At 26.9% G+C, this 19358-nt stretch overlaps 3 protein-coding genes across 3 annotated transcripts; all 3 read left to right on the top strand.

Moving 5' to 3' along the window:
- Positions 1-35: 35 nt before the first annotated feature.
- Positions 36-6613, top strand: LOC113854267. Its single transcript, XM_027485173.1, has 6 exons — positions 36-411; positions 1344-1493; positions 2272-2364; positions 2718-2852; positions 4665-5242; positions 6008-6613. The coding sequence occupies exons 1-6, from the start codon at positions 36-38 to the stop codon at positions 6611-6613; spliced, it is 1938 nt and encodes a 645-aa protein (XP_027340974.1).
- Positions 6614-11057: 4444 nt separating this feature from the next.
- LOC113854266 lies at positions 11058-11663 on the top strand. Its single transcript, XM_027485172.1, has one exon. It carries the CDS (start codon positions 11058-11060, stop codon positions 11661-11663), a length of 606 nt encoding a protein of 201 aa, XP_027340973.1.
- Positions 11664-14099: 2436 nt separating this feature from the next.
- Positions 14100-17075, top strand: LOC113854265. The gene is made up of 3 exons (XM_027485171.1): positions 14100-14193; positions 15208-15782; positions 16470-17075. Exons 1-3 carry the CDS (start codon positions 14100-14102, stop codon positions 17073-17075), a joined length of 1275 nt encoding a protein of 424 aa, XP_027340972.1.
- Positions 17076-19358: the final 2283 nt, after the last annotated feature.

Below are 19358 nucleotides of genomic sequence, written 5' to 3'. Positions count from 1 at the left end.
TAAAAATAAACGAAAATAGAGGAACTGCACTACACATGGCTGTGAATGATGGCAAACCTGAACTTGTTAATATCTTTGTAAGTGCAATCATAGAACATGAAGGAAGGGAAGGATTGAAGAGTGATAGTGCATTAAAATCAACCAATGAGAGAGGGGACACACCTTTGCATCTTGCTGCCTCAAGAGGGTTCATTGGTATGTGTAAATGCATCATAGGGGAACATGGAGAAAGAAAGGATTTGATTAAGGTTATGAACAATAAGGGTGAGACACCTTTGTTTAGGGCTGTGCTCACTTGCCAAACACAAACCTTTGTGTATCTTCATCATGTTTCCAAAGATATTGAAGTTCCACTGACAAACAATGATGGTGATACCATCCTTCATGTTGCCATTTGGAGAGAATTCTTGGGTAAGCAAGCTTTTAATTCCATGTTCAACTTTTTGAAATAATTATCTCTTTTATTAGTCTGTTATTCCTATTGCTTGTAGCAGAATTTGAATGTTAGTGTTAAACAAGGGTTACCATTTTAAATATGAAGTGTGGATTTACAGCTCTAGATTTTTAGATTAAGAGTTGAGATATAGTAGGGATGAAACTAATTTACATGTATATATGATAGATGAGTTTAAATTAATTGGTACATCTCTAAATTATTTTAAAAAATTTGAAAAAGTTCTTATGTTTTAAAATTTTGTAACTATAGTTTTAAAATTTTGTAACTATGTTTTTGAATTTTTATTTTATTTTTAATTGGGTTATTTCTCAAAGTTTCGTTAAGAAAGATTTAATTAAATTTTTTTAGATAATTTATAAACCAAGTCATAACTCTAATTATTTAATATGTTCTTAAAATAATAAAAAAAATTTTAAATAGATTTTTATACTTAACAAAACTTATAAATATGTGGTTAAAAACAATTAAAAATAGTAAAAGTTCATAAAAGTATTTTTAAACTTGAAAAATATAAAAAACTCATTCAATATTCTCATGGGCCCACAAGTAAATTTAACCAATAAATTATAAATTATAAAGTTGTTAGAATATTAAGCATCTTTTTTTTTCTTTAAACTAACTACTGCAACTTTATACTTTACTCTCAAATACTCTTAAATCCTTATTTGCTAGCTTATATGTACACTTTTTTAATGTTTACATGTAAAAATGTTGTGTCTAGTTAAAATTTCGGATTTTATGTGACATATCACTATTTTGAATTTAAACTAACAATGCAAAACAAAGATTTATGCAGCAGATTTATGTGAAATGAAAGAGCTTAATTCTATCAAAATTATGATTGCATAATTAACATTACTCATTAGTTATTTCTATGATCAAACAGATTTGGCAGTTATAATAACCCATTGCTATCCTAAACTTATTGACACATATAACAAAGACAAGGCCACTCCTCTTAAAGTTCTTGCCAGTAGGCCTTCAGCCTTCAAGAGTGGAACCAATCTCACAGGGTGGAAGCAAATTCTATATTATTGTAAGTATTACATTAAATTAGATGGAGCACACGCGCGCACATATATATATATACACATATAAATTAAATTTATTGTGATTCTGTGAATGTGAATCCATTTTCATTTTCTGTTTACAGTAACATCTCATTTTTCATTTTAGATGTTATTCACTACATTTTTAAATTCAGTCCCTGGTTATAATTTTTGGCTCAATAATAGTTAGTGTAGATAATTTTAATTTAAGATTACGCATAGGGAATGGAGATTTTAATTTATGTTTATTTTATAAAGAATAATTCTAAATTCTCTTACTCTTTATTTCTATAAATTCTTTTAATTACTAAATCAAGAAAGTATTTAATCTGATTTATGTTTTTAAAATGATAAAAAATAAATATTTTTATTTAATACTTACTTTATAAAGAAATTGGAGAATTACTAGGAGCATATGAAAAAGTTGTTTCATAAAAATCGAGATTCAAAGTATTAAATGATGAGTTGAATTTGTTCATAAGTCATATCTAATTATTTTTATAGAAATAAAATTAATGAAAAATTAGCATTAATTGACTTCATATGTTGAGTATATTATTGATCATAAAGTGAACAATCAATATTAATGTGAATAATATACTCTTATAGAACTATAAAATTGTTCAAATTTATCCTCTATATACACACAAATTTTTGTCTTCGAAAGAAAAAAGTTGACACTTCTAAGAGTTGTATTTTATGGTCAAGGTACTTTAAAAGCCATTAAAACACACTTCTAAGATTCATTCTATTATTATTTTGAAGGTCAAAGTATGCTCGTTGAGCCTCTAGATGCTGAAAAAGCTATAAAATCATATATGGAGAAAATAGAAAAATCTGACGACCATGATCACCAAGGTAAACTTCCATTGAATTATCTCAAATGTTAAATTTTCTTTACTGAACTGTCACACATATCTAACACATAGGTGATGATGTTTCCTCTCATTAGCTGCTTTTCCTGTTGCTGTTATAATTGATTTTCCTTTCTATTCTTATGATTAGTAATTTCCCTTTTTAAAACTACACGATTAGGAATGATGGTGGCAATGAAATTACCACTTCAAATATCACATGATCCTTATATTTTTATTTGATGAAATTTTAATTTAGCAGATAGACTTAAAGTATGATTAAACGATTTTAGTATATTTCATTACTTGGTACTGTTACACTTGGTGAATTGACTTGTATTATTGCGGTCACAATAGCATTGGAAATTGAAACCGAGAAAGCACAATCTTTAATTCCACAAAAGTGTACTTTCTCCGTTGGATTTGTAAAGAGCATTCTTCAGTTAGCATTCAAAGGTCTTAGCCTCTCAGGATTGGGTGTCACTGCAAAGGGTATGTAAGTCTCTCTTCAGCTTTTTGACACAAAAGGGTGTACTATTTTAATGTATCCTAATTTAATAAATTTTAGGATTCAATACTCTAATTGAATAGTTTTGAAAGGAGATTATCTTGAAAAAAAACCCTCTGTTCTTGATTAATTTCTAGAGATATTGTTTGCATTTAGTAGTTAATTAAGTCAATGATGGATATTGATCTTAATCAAAAGAAGGGGTTTATGTTACAATTGTTCTTGCTCCTTGCATGCACATAATTTTAAAGATTTGAAAGCAATAAGGAAGATAAGGCAGAAGCACAAATGGAGTCATCAACTCTTGAATGTTTTCTTGAAAACACCTTATGAGTCATACATGGGAAATATTGGGAGTCAACAAGAAAAAGTTCTAGACAGAGGCATGGCACAAATCTTTCTTACCCAACAACAGTCACAAAGTAAGTAATAAACACTTCAGTTTAAGAAGTTGTTGCAGATAAACTTCTATTATTTTAAAGTATAAGTTTAATGGTATTTTTACTCTTTATATTTTAGTTTTTGTGTGGTTTTAATTTTTCAATTTTAATTTTTATCTTTTAATTATTTAAATAAATTATTTTATTTTTATTAAATTTTTGTTCATCGACATAATATGGAGTATTAAAAGTGCTTGTCTGATTTGTGGTAGAGTGTGTTATGAGCTTAGTAAAATTTTTGCAAAAATTTAGAAGCTAGCTAATTGTGTATATAATCGAACAAACAGAGGGATGAAATTATACTTAATAAAAATAACATTGACTTTTATATTAATTAATATTTTTTATAAAATAATTTTACCATAAAATTAATTATTAGATTAAAGTTTTTTTTTATCATATAAATTATTTCTGTACAAAATTATAATAATTCAAAATTATTTTATATTTCAAAATTAATGTAATATACACTTTTGAAATATATAAAAATAAGAATTATTTGATTACATTCTTATAATTATTTAATTTTAACAAAATTTGACACATAATATTAATTTCAGTCTTTATGATTAATTTTAAAGGCATAAAAATAATAAATTTTTATTAGAAAATAATAATAGTTTATTATATTAAAGTTAAAAAATATGATAAATGTTTTTATTAAAAAAATTATTATTGTTTGTTTTGTAAATTAACTTATAGTTTAAAGTTATTTTTTTATAAAATTATTAATGATGTAAGAATTAGTGAAACTTACGCTTTTGTAATTTAATCCCTCTTCTTAAGCAAATAAAATGAACAAAAATATTTTAAAAATAAATTAACATGAAATAAAATATAATTTATCCTTAATTTCATATATCCCAATATAACTACCAAAGAAATATCCCACAATTTAATGTTAAACTAACCCTTGTTAGTATAAGTTTTTTTTTTTCTAACATAAATTAAACTATTAGCATATCCACTATAAATTTATACTAACAAAAAAAAATATCATAGCAATAAAGAATTTTGCTAGTAAATATATATATATATATATATATATATATATATATATATATATATTATTAGTATGTAAAATTTCAAAATTTAAAAATATACTTTTTCAAATAAAGACTATCTTAACATGTATGAACTATTGAATTAAGAACAAACATATTAACAATGACAAAAATAAACCTTTTGTGTAGTTTATTACCAAACCTAAACAATAGGGTTGATTTATTATTGTCAAACTGTACATACAACATTGTTTCTCTCATTTGTTCTCAACAATTAGATCCTACAAAGAATAATTTGTAATATCAAAAAAGGAATAATACAACTAATCCACAAACAATTATGTATACCCAGAATTTGAATTTGCGGCGGATTTGGCTAGCACAATACAGGGGCCACAGGAAAATATCAAAAGGGAATTTGCATTAAAAAATGAGAAAAAAGAGACACTTGTGGGTGTGACAAAAGCTGGGATAATTGACATTGTTAATGAGCTTCAAACTAAAGTGCCAAGTGCCCAACATGACACTAGCCCTAACAAGGATAGCACAGTGCGTGTGGCATTGAAGAACATCAAATACAAATCAGTTGAAAGTGTTGACAAATATGAGACAGCATTTTTGGCTGCAGCAAAAAATGGCATAGTGGAAATTGTGTTTGCACTTCAATCTGTAATACCAAGTGCCATACATGAAACTAACTCAAACAATGAAAATGTGTTGCTTGTGGCAGTAAAGAATAGGCAAACCAATGTTGTTGAGGTGTTGCGGAAGAGTTTAGATAAGGAACTCTTTGATAGCCTAATTTTCGAAGTGGATAACAGGGAGAACACTTTGTTACACTTGGCAGCTGGTACCACAAGCGGCAGCGAAAGAACTTGGAAAATTGTTGGTGCTGCCATGCAAATGATGTGGGATATCAAATGGTATCAGGTATGTAATATCGGCATCACCCATTTTAGATTCTAATTTTTATATGAGTGTATATTAATATTTTGATTATGAAACTAGTTAAAATAAACTGAAAGTAATGTATTTTAATGTTATATTAAAAAACTTTGATAATCTGCTAATACACTGTTCCAAAAGTTCTCATTATACGAGTATTAGTCCAAATATACTATCTTATAGCTATATTTTTTGTTAAGGTCAAATTAAATTTCAACATGATAATAGTATCTTTAAATTTTGTGTCTATTCCAATCATCATAAATACTCACTTCCTTTATATCTGTTATGAACGAGATGGGCACATTGTAAACATAATTTGTATGAAATGATTGAGAAGATCAATAATTGCTTTGGATTAACAATAATATGTGTTAATCCATTAACCAAACACATATATTACTAATCAATACTTGTGCATCCCAAAAAGAGAGATGAATCCTTTCAAATTGTATGTTCACACCTGACCATATGTGAAAATATTATTTGTATATCTCCATTAATGCACACAAATTTTGATAAAGCTTGTATATTTATTTCATACAAAAGGGAGAGATAAGTAAAACAAATTTGACATGGAAAGACCCATATTTAGCATTGCAAATTGTAATTGGCTTTGGCCCATTATTATTTATCATTTGTTTTCCCTTTATTTCTCACACATACAATAGGTAAATTAATTTGATGTAAAAGTTTGACATATATACATACACTTCTATTGATTGATCCCTTGATTCTATCATGGAGCAGTACATCAGAGACCTAGTGCCAGAGCATTTCATTTTTAGAAACAACAAAGACAATAAAACTGCAGGAGATATCTTCAAGCAAAGACACAAAGATCTAGTAAAAGAGAGTTCTGACTGGCTAAAGGATACCTCAAAATCTTGCTCAGTTGTGGCAGCTCTCATTGCTGGTGTTTCCTTTGCAACATCTACCACAGTCCCTGGTGGCACTGACAAAGGTAAACCTCAATTGGAAGACCAACCTGCGTTTGATTTATTTGCTATTGCTTCACTAATTGGACTATTCTTCTCTGTCACTGCACTCATAATGTTCCTTGCTATACTCACTTCTCGAAAACAAGCTGAAGACTTTCGTAAAAGTTTGCCAATGAAACTTCTTTTTGGCCTAAGTTCTCTCTTTGTGTCCATTGCTTCAATGCTTCTTTCATTTTGTGCTGCACATTTCTTTGTGCTTAAGGACAAATACAAGAACGTTTTGTTCCCTATTTATGCTGCCACATGCTTGCCTGTGACTTTCTATGCAGTAGTGCAATTTCCTTTGTATGCTGATCTGCTTAAAGTTATTTTCAAGAGGGTGCCACAACCAAGTAACAAGGGCAACCATTTGTAGAGGTGCTTCTCTGGTTCTTTTGCTTTGTCCAATTGTAGTATTGTTCAACTGAAACTCAGGAGTTAGGTAATTTGTAATGAATAATGTCTTGTACTTTGTTACCTATGGAACACTATGTCCCTATTCCATATTTTGGTTTGAATACTACTAGTTTCAAGATAAGTTCTCACAACACTTGCGGAACACCCAATTTTGTTTAAGCATTTTATTTTATATTTTAAAAATCATTAAAAATCTACAAATATAAAAATTAAATAAAAAATAAAAAAGTAACTTAATCCAAATATATCTATTAACCTGTTTATTTACTGCTAAATGTTAATGATTTCATTGAATGAATGAGTCATTCTGATATCAAAATACAATCCAAAAAGTAATATCACGTTGAATTTAATTTGAAAGTTATTTGTCAATTCTGCTTGAGGTAGAATAATATCCTATCAATTAATCATTAATGATTTTATTCATCAAATGTGATCATCATTTTAGAGTTCGTTTGATAAACATAATAAGATAAAAAAAAATGATAAAATACAAAGATAAACAAAAATAGAATATGATAAGAGAATGATAACTCCTTATGCTGTTTTATGTTTGATATATATAAAGATAGTAAAACATAAAATTATGTCATTATTTTTAATATTTTAGACATATAAAAATAATAAAACAAAATATAAATTATATTTAAATAAAATAATATTTTTTAATTAAAATCAATACAATTTTTAAAATAATTTTTATTTAATTTCTTTTACTTTTCAATCAATATATATATATATTAAAATTTAAAAAATATTTTTGTATATATAAAATATTAAAATTAAAAATTTTATGTATATAGAAAATTAAAATTTGATATTAAATTATAGTAATTTTATTCAATTTTTTACAATTAAAATTTATTTTAAGAAAAGAATTATAATTAGAACAAAAAATTATAAAAAGTTTTAAAATATAGTTTATAAGTTATTAAAATGTTTTTTATAAATGTTTTTTTTTTTAAAATATACTTTTCTTAAAATATATGTAATTTCTTAAAATTAATTTTTATTAAAAAATGTTCATATAGTTTTTGTATAAAAATAATAAAATTATATATTTTTTTAAAAAAATATTTTTATAAAATAGTTTTAAAAAATTATAAAGTATGAATAAAAATGTAATAGAAAAAAGTTATATTATCTTAACAATTCCTAACTCAAAACCCCCTTCAAATAAAAATTTAAATTATGACAATACTATAGAATAACTCAGCATGATAAAATTGTGATATCCTGTTAATGAACAAATATCATAAGTAAAATTATACAGATAACTTATCTTATTCTATTATCTTATCCTATTTATTAAAGGAACTTTTAATGTGTTTCAACTTTCTTTTGTATACCTATTTACACTACATTCTTGATTCTTCATTTTAAATACACCTGATTATATTTAATTAATATAATTTGTTAGAAATATTGAGACAATGTTTATTGATTAGGTTGTATTTCTTGAAGAGCCAATAATTTTTTTTTTCTCGTGAATAAAATATACTGCGGTAAAATATCATTCATCACACTCTAAGTAGGAGAGATATAAATTTGATTTATTCTTTATTGATCAAATTATTTTAAAAATTACTCTCATCAAATTAATATGCTAAATAAAGTTTATAAATATTAAATTTCATTCTTATATTAAGAAAATTAAGTAAATAAATGAAGTTATAAACAAATTATACAATTTAAAAATCAATTAACCTTTCATTGAGTAACTTTGTTTTATCTTATAATCCAATTTTTATAATATAATTATATATATATATATATATATATATATATATATATATATATATAATCTCTATATCAATCATTACCGGTGAATAAAAATTTAGCTACTAATTCATTCGTCAGATTGGTCGCTAGTTCATAATTACACCAAATTAAAGAATTGATAAAAAAAAATATTATTCTTTAAAATCGGTTAATATAGTAGCTCTTTTTTTTATCTGAATGGGATATTTCTAGTAGTGAACATTTGTCACCTATGTAGTAATTACAAAACTTTCTTATCCGTGTATATATATATATTTAAAACTTTTATTTAACTTACATGATCAGATCAATAAAATAATAAATTATAATTCATTAAATATAAATTAAATAAAAAATTCAAATTCAATTTAAGAGTTTTTATATTTAAACTAATGGGAGAATAGCATATATCTTATATATATATATATTCGGAGCAGTCTCCACGGAAATTCTCGCAGCTGGAAATTAATTGCCCCTCCTACTAAATGCTCAAGCTAAATAAAATGATTAATCAAACATAGTAAAAAAAAATTTGAAAATTCAAGCAAGTTATTATTTCTTTTACATAAAGGGATACAGAAAGAGGTAGACACAAGAGCACGGAGTATGCTCTTTTCCTATTATTTTAATTGAAGAAAATGTCTCATGAAATTAACAACCAAAAGAGAACACCACTATTTAAAAGTAAACTTTTTGTTTAATGAAGTATCGTTTTATAATTCAAAGAAAGAAAAATATAAATGAAAAGGACAAGATGTTTCGATCCTTTAAAAATTAAATTAAAATAATGATATAGACACCCACATCAAAGATTAGGCAATAGATAGAAATTAAAACATTTTTCTGTATATATCTTTATATCTATGTTGACTAAACCAACCCAAATCCCAAATTAATGTGCAACCCACCCTCAAAATCAAATATAACACAACTTAATTTCCAGTCAAACGGCTTTGATCAGAGTATTGTCACTCGTGCTGACTATATTGGTCATCCACAATTGCTTGATTTCTGGGTAAGATGTGCAAACTCTATAATCTTTGCAACATGTAGCATTAATTTATATTCCAATTGGTTAATCAATTAAGTTCACATTCATTTACTTTATTAAACTTTTATGTCAAGCTAATGAAAGACCTATAAATGAAAAAGAATATACAATAAAGTAATGTAGAAAGAAAACCATATTATGTACGTGTATATATACTCAAGTGTATTCATACACAGAGAGAGACCAATATTTGAAATTTCAACCAAACTCTTGCGGAAGTAAAGCATAATTCCTTCCTCATTTGAGTAATATTGTATATCTTCTCTTCAGCCAAAACTAAAACTCAAAATTATAGCATCCGACAAAATTTAGAGCATTACTTCAATATAGTGTTCTTTCAAGAAAAGGACTGAAGTATGATAAAAGACGAGAAGACAGACGTCAAGATACGAAGCCTTATCTTTGGTTAAAGCTAAAATGAAAAAGACAATACCTTAGGGTTTTGCTTGAGCTTGTGTTTTACTCAACCTCGATATGCAATTGTGCTTATTATTATGCAAGAAATTTTCCTGAATTCAATTCGGGTTAATATGATGCTTGACTTGTAACATTTTCGTCCAACTTTAGATACAAATAGAAATCTTCTTTTCTAATGAGCAAGGAATAGAATTCTATTTAATATTCTTACTTTTTAATGTATACATATATTAGGTGAAGATAGAATTTTAAATAATAGTATACGTTGAATATAGAAGAAACTAATAATACAATCGGAAAATAGTTTAATAAATGGTAAAATAATATTAATGTAGTAGACTACCATGACTCGGTTTCTTCTTCTTCTTCTTATTATTATTATTATTTGGTCTATCTTCCACGTCATTATCATTATTACTAAGAATAGGGAAGCGTGAGATTGGGACATAGGGGGTATAAAGGAAGGATTGCTTTCCAACCAGTACCTCACATTTCACATCTGTCATCCTCATCCTTTTCATTCTTCGTTTAGCCTTGCAAAATGAGTGCACCTGGTAAGTCCAAAATGGAATGCAGATAATAACATTTATAAACTATCTATCTAATACTTCCAAATATTCCTTAATTATGCTTAGGTTACTATGATTAATTGTTATAAATTTTGTTGAAATTTCTTGAACATCTTGTACGTCATCCTACTTTTGAATGAATTCTTCGTTGTTATTGTTAGAGATACATGTAACAAAAAAAATAAAGCGTGCCACCATTTAGTAGGTTTACGCTTTTTTATTAGGACCGATATATAATTGATTGATGATATTAATTAGAGTCTCAGTATACTTATACAACCAAATTGTGGTAGCTATTGTTTGATCCTTGATGTTCTAGAGAAGATGTAATATGAAATTATTTTTTAATAAGCAAAAAATATTAAATGAGTATACAAGAGGGACCCAAAACTATTGGTTTTTACAGAGAAACGAGACACAGAAATGTGTGTCTTCACCTAATTATTTCTACTTTTGGTACAGTTGATTCACAGTATTTAACAATGTATTCTAATCAAAATTTCCCTTACCCATTATTTTCCCAACTTTAATTGAAGTCATTTGCCATCAACATGTTGTGATTCCATTAATTCAAACTATGTTTCAACCTATGTTTCGTAGGATCAATGTCAACACCAATTGAAGGATCGGAAGTTGATGGGCATCAATTCTCAGTGTTCCGAGTATGCGTGTTGGAAGGAAGATGGGATTATGCTTTTCCAGCATATAAAAATAATAGTGTGTTTCACAAAATAAAAATAAACGAAAGTAGAGGAACTGCACTACACATGGCTGTGAATGATGGAAAAGCTGAACTTGTCAATAGGCTTGTAAATGTAATCATAGAACATGAAGGAAGGGAAGGATTGAAGAGTGATAGTGCATTAAAATCAACCAATGAGAGAGGGGATACACCTTTGCATCTTGCTGCCTCAAGAGGGTTCATTGGTATGTGTAAATGCATCATAGGGGAACATGGAGAAAGAAAGGATTTGATTAAGGCTTTGAACAATAGGGGTGAGACACCTTTGTTTAGGGCTGTGCTCACTTGCCAAACACAAACCTTTGTGTATCTTCATCATGTCTCCAAAGATATAGATGTTCCACTTAGAAACAGTGATGGTGATACCATCCTTCACCGTGCCATTTGGAGAGAATTCTTGGGTAAGCATATATTTTTTATCACTAATGCAAGCTATTTTTACATGTTGATAATCCAAATATGTACCTGACAAAAGTTGCAGATAAATTAAATTAGACTGGTTGATGAACGTAAAATAAATATGAAGTTACAAATTTGTTATTAAAACCAAAAATAGAAAATGAAAACAAAATGATTTCTCAATCAAATAGCTTCTTAATCTATAGTCTTTACTACACGCTTTTATTTTCTTTCAAAAATTACTACTAACATTCCAATAATTGTTGTGTGATTGAACAGATTTGGCACTTATAATAACTCGTTTCTACCCTGGACTTATGGACACGCGTAACAAAGACGGAGTCACTCCTCTCAAAGTTCTTGCACATAAGCCTTCGGCCTTCAAGAGTGGATTAAATCTCTCATTGTGGAAGCAAATTCTTTACTATTGTAAGTGTTATCTCCTGACATATATACCACATAATTTAAAATTAACGACCATTTTATTAGTCTTTAAGGTTTTAATTTGTTAGTTTCATTCTTAATTTTTGAAACAATAAGTTATTTTGATTCAATATTTTTAACTCATTGTTTTACGTAAATTTTGAAATTCGTGCAAAACTGACAAATTCTACATGTATCTAAGAGTGAAAAGCCAACAAATTTTTAGAATTGTTTTGGTTGTTTGCACATTTTAACATTACCCTTTCCCAGAACGAAAGTATCATCTGCAAGTTAGTTCAACATTCTCGTTCATACTAAATTAATTAATAGATGTCAAAGTTAGAGTCTTATTTTGTGAAATGGAAGATAAAATAGATTGGAGATACTAATTTCAAAAACTAAAGCGATATTTTTACTCTTTCACACAGCTTGTGGTTGTAATTTTTGGCTTAATATATAATCATCGGTTTCTAGATTTTCAGAGACTAAATGAGGGGAATGAGTATTTTATAATATATTTTATTCCATAGAATTATTAATGTAGAATTGAACAAATTTAACAGTGAGGTTGAAGTCCTGTCACATTGAGAAAATTTTCACACACTAGAAACCAAAAAGAAAGTTCACTAGAAATGTCCTATGAAAGCAAAATTAATGAAAAACGTTTACAATAATGAATTATTTTGAGTATACATAAACAATCAATTAACAAAAAATTAATATCAACGTGATTGGTATATACTCATAATGAATTATCAATTGAAAAGGATTACAATAATTTTAATTTTGCATTTTATATCCTCTAACTACATCTTTGAATGAATAACCTGCTGGTGATTTTAACTAAAAATCTAACCTTACTTGGAACTCTTTTTCTTAGAAAAAAGTGAAAGATGAGTTTATGAAGTAGAAGACTGAAATAACTTTTATTTGGATTATTCTATCTGTGTCAAAGGCCACCATAACACACTTTCTAAGTTTCCTTCTATTATTTTCATGGCAAAGGTATACTGGTAGAACCTCTAGACGCTGAAAAGGCAATAAAATCATATATGATGAAAATGGATAAATCTGATGTGGACCATGAACACAAAGGTATACTCCTTATCTCAAACATTGTAAGTTATAATTGACTTTACCGAATTCAGTGATTGTCAAACATGTTGGTCTTACACATGGCTTGAGAATTCTATCTCATTCTGCTACTTTTTTCTTGCTGCTTTAATAATGAATAACAAAATGTATTAATTTCTTTGTTTTTGTGAGATTTTGCGTAAATAATGTGATTTTGAATATATATATATATAAAGAGAGAGAGACAGAAAGAAATTAGACCTCACTTAAGTTAAGGAAAATTAGAAACAATGCAGATTATATTTAATAAGGGTAATAATAATTAATTCTAACAGTACGTCAAGAAAAAAGGGTATAGTGATTTTGGTTTATCTGGAAGACATGCAATGAGAATAGCATTTCATATACATATTTTTTTTCACCTGCAAAGTAAGATTATCAGAATCCTTATTCCAAACAGTAGAGCATGGAATGAAATTATCAATATTGTACCAATTGCAACTTCTTTTGCACACTATGAAGTGGAATCATTCTCTACTCGAATAGACTTGATTTCTTAATTGAGCGATTTAAGGATATTTCATTACATTATGTATATATTACGTTTAGTGAGTAAAGTTGTATTTTTTCAGTCGCAATACCATTAGAAAATGAAGCGAAGAGAGCACAAAATTTTATTAAACAGAAGTATAGTAAATCTGTTCGATTTGTAAGGAGCACTGTTCGGTTTGTTTTCAGAGTTCTTAGCCTCTCAGGATTGGGTGTCTCGACAAAGGGTATGTTGGTCTCTCTTCCTAATTATTAATTTCCTAATTAGTGTATTAATTAATTAATGCTTACTTCATTGATATTGATCCTTAATAAATCAAGTTAGATTAATTGCTTGCACTTGATGGTTCGATGTACTTAATCATTTGAAGAATTCAAAGAAATAAAGAAGACAAGACAAAAGCACAGATGGAGTCGCCAGCTCTTGAATGTTTTTATGAAAACACCTTATGAATCGTACATGGGAATTTCTGGAGGTCAACCTTTTCTGAAGTTTGATGGAGATGAAGACAAAAATGTAGCACAAACCTTTATTACCCAACAACAGTTAGAAAGTAAGCAACAAATCACTTAAACTTTTGTGCATGGTTACCTAAAATCATCATTAATTCGCTAATTTAATTGAAGGATTTTTATAATATGAGAAATGATAAGAAAGTACTATTTTGATTCTTTTATTGAAAATAAAATTAATAAAAATTAGTTACATACAATAAATTTATATTATATTTTAAAATATTTATTTTAATAAATATTAAATTAATGACCTGTATATTAAATAAATGAATATATTAATAACTTAAATATTTAATGAGTGAGTATTTGTTAATGTAAATTTTATAATAAATAAAGATATAAAAATTTAATAATTAATATAGATAAAAATAGATATTTAAAATTGAATATGTGGATTAATAATAAAGTGTTGCTCCAATTTAACTGTAATGTCAATTATGAATTTTAATAAATATAGTTGTATCACTACTTAGAAGAATATTTATTTCAAGAAAATATTGGTAATAGTTTTTTATAAAAATGAGTGATGTGAATAATAAATTATAATATTTAATAGTATCAATAGATTAAATGATGTTAATTTTTTTTTATGAAGAGTCAATTCCTTTTAGAGTTGTAATAGGTTGGAGTATTTATTATACTCTAAATTTATCCTTAGTAAAATGTTGATATTTTAAAAAAAAGATATTAAATTTTATTTTATATAAATTCTTATAGAAATTAGATTAAATTAGAAGAATATAAAACATGGCATGAAAACTGGATGTGTACCTTCAGAATTTACACAAATTGTAGAATAACTTATATTTTAATGCTCGAATGATTTGATAAAACTCTAGTCGGGCATACATATTATAAATTGGTTTTGAAAGATAAATTAAATTGATCAAGGCTATTTTTTATTAGGATGGGACTAAAATACAAAAATTTAGCTGTAAAGAATTCACTCCCAATAATCATAGAGCTGGGAAGAATAGTGACATTTATCATGTAATATATACCTTATAAAAGGAATAGTGCAACTATTGACAAGCATTTGTGTATATTTGTAGATGTCCATCCACAACTTGCAAAGTCAACACAGAACTCACAAGAAAATGGCAAAAAGGAATTTACAACAAAAAGTGATGAAAAGGAGACAACATTTGTGGCTGTGGCTAAAGCTGGCATAGTTGAAATTGTGAATGAACTTCAAAGTAAAGTACCAAGTGCCCTACATGGCACTACCACTGACAAAGAAAGCTTAGTGGTTGTAGCAATGGAGAACATTAAATACAAATCAGCAGAACATATTGACAAACATGAGACAGCATTTTTGGCAGCAGCAAAAAATGGCATAGTTGAAATTGTGTATGCAATTCAATCTGCAATACCAAGTGCGGTTCATGAGACTAACTCCAACAATGAAAATGTGTTGCTTGTTGCAGTAAAGAATAGGCAAACACAGGTTGTGGAGGTGTTGAGGAAGGTTTTGGACAAGGAACTCTTTGATAGCCTAATTTTAGAAGTGGATAATAGGGAGAACACTGTGTTACACTTGGCCGCAGGTACAACAAGCAACATTGAAAAGTCTTGGCAAATAGCTGGTTCTGCCATGCAAATGATGTGGGACATCAAGTGGTATCAGGTATGTATTTAAATTTATAATATCAGCATGAGCCTTTGCTACATAAACTACAATTTGTTCTAGTACCATGAATTTCTTTCAAACACTACTAAATATTTTAGTAATTAAAGCCTATATTTCGTTTTTAAAGCTCAAATTAAATTTTAACGTGACAAATTATGTTCAACCTTTCTTGAATTTTTTCTATCTTTCTTTTCTTGTCATATCACTTGTATTACATTCTTCTGGTTCCATTCTCTTCTCTCCAACTGTATATGCACGTAGTGACTGTATAATAATCATTTTTTCAATATGAAATAGGTACCATACTTGTTAATATCTATTAAGCTCCGTTTGGAAAAGCTAATGAAAATAGCTTATTAATCTTATAAGCTTTTTTATCGTATATTCAATATAGCTTATCCGAATAAACTCTTTTCAATTTGTTTCATGAGCTTTTATAATCAAATATATGATATAAGCTCTCATGCCATAACAGCTCGCTGAATATACACTTAGAAGAAAGATGAGCGCGATTTAAATTAACATAATTTGTTAAATATATGACAATATCTATTTTTTAATAAGTGAGGAATCAATCATTGGTTACCAAAACATATATTATTCAGTTGATAAACTAAGTTGATGTAACATATACAATATATGTACACACATATATATTGATCCCTTGGTTCTACCATGGAGCAGTACATCAAAGAACTAGTGCCAGAGCATTTCATTTTTAGGAACAACAAAGATGAAAAAACTGGTGGAGAAATCTTCAAACAAAAACACAAAGATCTTGTGAAAGAGAGTTCTGAATGGCTAAAGGAAACATCAGAATCATGCTCAGTTGTTGCAGCTCTCATTGCTGGAGTTTCCTTTGCAACATCTAGCACTGTCCCTGGTGGCACTGAGAAAGGTAAACCTGCATTGGAAGGACAACCAACATTTGATGTATTTGCTATTGCTTCTCTAATTGGACTTTGCTTCTCAGTTACTGCACTAATAATGTTCCTTGCTATACTCACTTCTCGAAAACAAGCTGAAGATTTTCGCAAGAGTTTGCCACTGAAGCTTCTTTTTGGCTTAAGTTCTCTCTTTGTGTCCATTGCTTCAATGCTTGTTTCTTTTTGTGCTGCTCATTTCTTTGTGCTCAAGGACAAATACAAACACATACTCTTCCCAGTTTATGTTGCCACTTGCTTGCCTGTGACTCTCTATGCAGTAGTGCAATTTCCATTGTATGTTGATCTTGTCAAAGCAATTTTCAAGAAAGTGCCACAACCAAGTATTAGTAGCAACCATTTGTAGAAGTTCTTCTTTCTTCTATTGCTTCATTTTCTTGACAGGGTTGAGTTGAAACTCATGAGTTCGGCATATATGTACGTGAATAACGTCTTCTTTGTTAACATTGGAACACAGTATTCATATTTTATCTGTTTTTTGTTATCTTTAAGTTTTGTATATATTATTACTAGCTTTGACAATATGTAAGGTTAACCATATGATGTTGAATTGATATAGATAGTAATTTTTAGACATACTTACAGAAAAAATAATCAGGAGGATGTGTCTCCTCTAAGTGCTTATCACTTTTATTTAAGTAATTTTTTTAATTTAAAATACACTTTTATTTCTTACAATCATATTAAAATTAATAGTAAGAAAATTTTAAATAAATATTAATTAATTAAGAGCAACAATCACTAACAATCACTCCCTAATAATAAATCTTAATAAAATATTTATACTAAAACTCATAAAAGTTAAAATAAAATAAAAATATATATTATAATATGACTCCAAGATTAAATTATTTGACTGAGAAAATGTCAAAAAATTATTAAAGACATTTTAAATCTCATGAAGTAAAATGTGTGACACTAACAATTTTAATTACTAAATTAAATTAAATTTATCTACAGTTTTTACATTATCATATAATAATAAATTTTTATCTTAGCTAAAATTATTAATTTATGTATTAATTAATATAAAAATCATACTTACCATGTATTCTAATTAGTTTATAGTGAAAAAATGTTTACACATATCAAAATTAAACTCTTAAAAATTGAATTTGATTTAAATACACTGATGATGTGATATTTTTTACATAGTTGTCAAATAATAAATTTTCATATCAACAATAATTATTGATTTCTATAACAATTAATATAAAAATTATATTCTTAGTTAATAGCATAGAAATTCTTACACTGCTAGTGTAGTAAAATTAAATTCTTCAGAATTGGCCTTAATTTAAATACATTGATATAGGATAAACTTTTAAACCGTCATCCAATTATTAATTGCGATATTGAGATTTATTTTTGTTATAATTGATATAAAAATGATAACCATGATGTATTCTAATTAATTGACAGGGTAAAATAGTGAAACAAAATTAAAATAAGGAATTAAATTTAATTTAAAAGAACTAATATTGTAATAATTTTTTTACATTGTCATCTAATTATATATTACAATTTTAGTAAGATTTATAGATTTCTGTAATAATTAATATAAAAATCATATTTATAATGTATTTTAATTAGTTGACTGAAAATATTTATACTAACAATGCACTAAAATTAAAGTCTTAGGCTAAGAATTTAATAAGTTGATTTGAAAGATACTAATTACCTTAACATTCATACATACAAAATTTTAAACAAATTTACTTATATTTAAAAAAAAAGTATATATCGAAGTAAAATTAACTCAATAAATTTTATTAATTTTTAACTTAAAAATTTTTGTAAATTAAACTTAGCTATTAATTTTTTGTTTTAATGGTCGATTTTAAAATATATAAGAAATATTAAATACAAAATAAGTTTGACAAATTCTTTCCTTATTCTCTTAACCCATCCCTAAGTAGTTTATAATTCCATGTTATTTTGGCTGAGATGTGTAATTTGCTGTTTGTAGCAACCATGAATATAATGGTATTGCTCAACCATGAATATAAGCAGATGGACTACCCATAAAAGAAAAAGAATATACAATAAAGTGGACAAAGAAAAAATGATGTTAATATGTACATTAAAGCCATACTTGTGTGTCTCTACACTAAAACAAGTGAAGCATCAATCTTTCCTTGTTTGAGTAATGTAACTTTTATTCCCTTTTACAGCTAAAAAAAAATAAAAATACTCTTAATAATCTTTACACTACCCAACAAAAATCAATGCATTACTTTAATATTTAACATTTAATTATCATAGAACATGTATATTAATTACAATTGGTAGAAAATTATTACAAACCTAAGTAGAATTTTGAGTCCATATCCTAAAAATGCAGTTGTATTAAGATTAAATCTCTAGTACCTTTTACTATTAAGAAGATTTATTATCTTTTTTTGTGTAAAACAATCTTAATAGTTAATTTTAAATTTATAGATAATAGAGTTAAGAATTTAAGTTAAAAAAAGATATTAATATTCTTTTATTTTTAAGATATTAAAAGAATTATATAAAATATTTTTTTAAATTTAGAGGTACCACATAAATCACATGTTATTATAACTTGGATGAATTTTGCTGCCCTTAATAATCATATTGCACTAAAAATGAATAACGAGTCGAA

This window comes from Abrus precatorius, unplaced genomic scaffold (assembly GCF_003935025.1).
Source record: "Abrus precatorius isolate BTA unplaced genomic scaffold, Abrus_2018 Scaffold11, whole genome shotgun sequence".
Lineage (NCBI taxonomy): Eukaryota > Viridiplantae > Streptophyta > Magnoliopsida > Fabales > Fabaceae > Abrus > Abrus precatorius.
Note: the sequence above shows the minus strand (reverse complement) of the source record. Positions and strands in the feature narration are given on the sequence as shown.

Coding starts and splice junctions, on each gene's coding strand:
- LOC113854265 (XM_027485171.1), top strand. CDS start 14,100: ATGGGAATTTCTGGAGGTCAACCTTTTCTGAAGTTTGATGGAGATGAA. Junction 14,194..15,207: donor TACCCAACAACAGTTAGAAA/GTAAGCAACAAA, acceptor GTATATTTGTAG/ATGTCCATCCACAACTTGCA. Junction 15,783..16,469: donor GGGACATCAAGTGGTATCAG/GTATGTATTTAA, acceptor ACCATGGAGCAG/TACATCAAAGAACTAGTGCC.
- LOC113854267 (XM_027485173.1), top strand. CDS start 36: ATGGCTGTGAATGATGGCAAACCTGAACTTGTTAATATCTTTGTAAGT. Junction 2,365..2,717: donor TGACGACCATGATCACCAAG/GTAAACTTCCAT, acceptor CGGTCACAATAG/CATTGGAAATTGAAACCGAG. Junction 5,243..6,007: donor GGGATATCAAATGGTATCAG/GTATGTAATATC, acceptor ATCATGGAGCAG/TACATCAGAGACCTAGTGCC.
- LOC113854266 (XM_027485172.1), top strand. CDS start 11,058: ATGTCAACACCAATTGAAGGATCGGAAGTTGATGGGCATCAATTCTCA.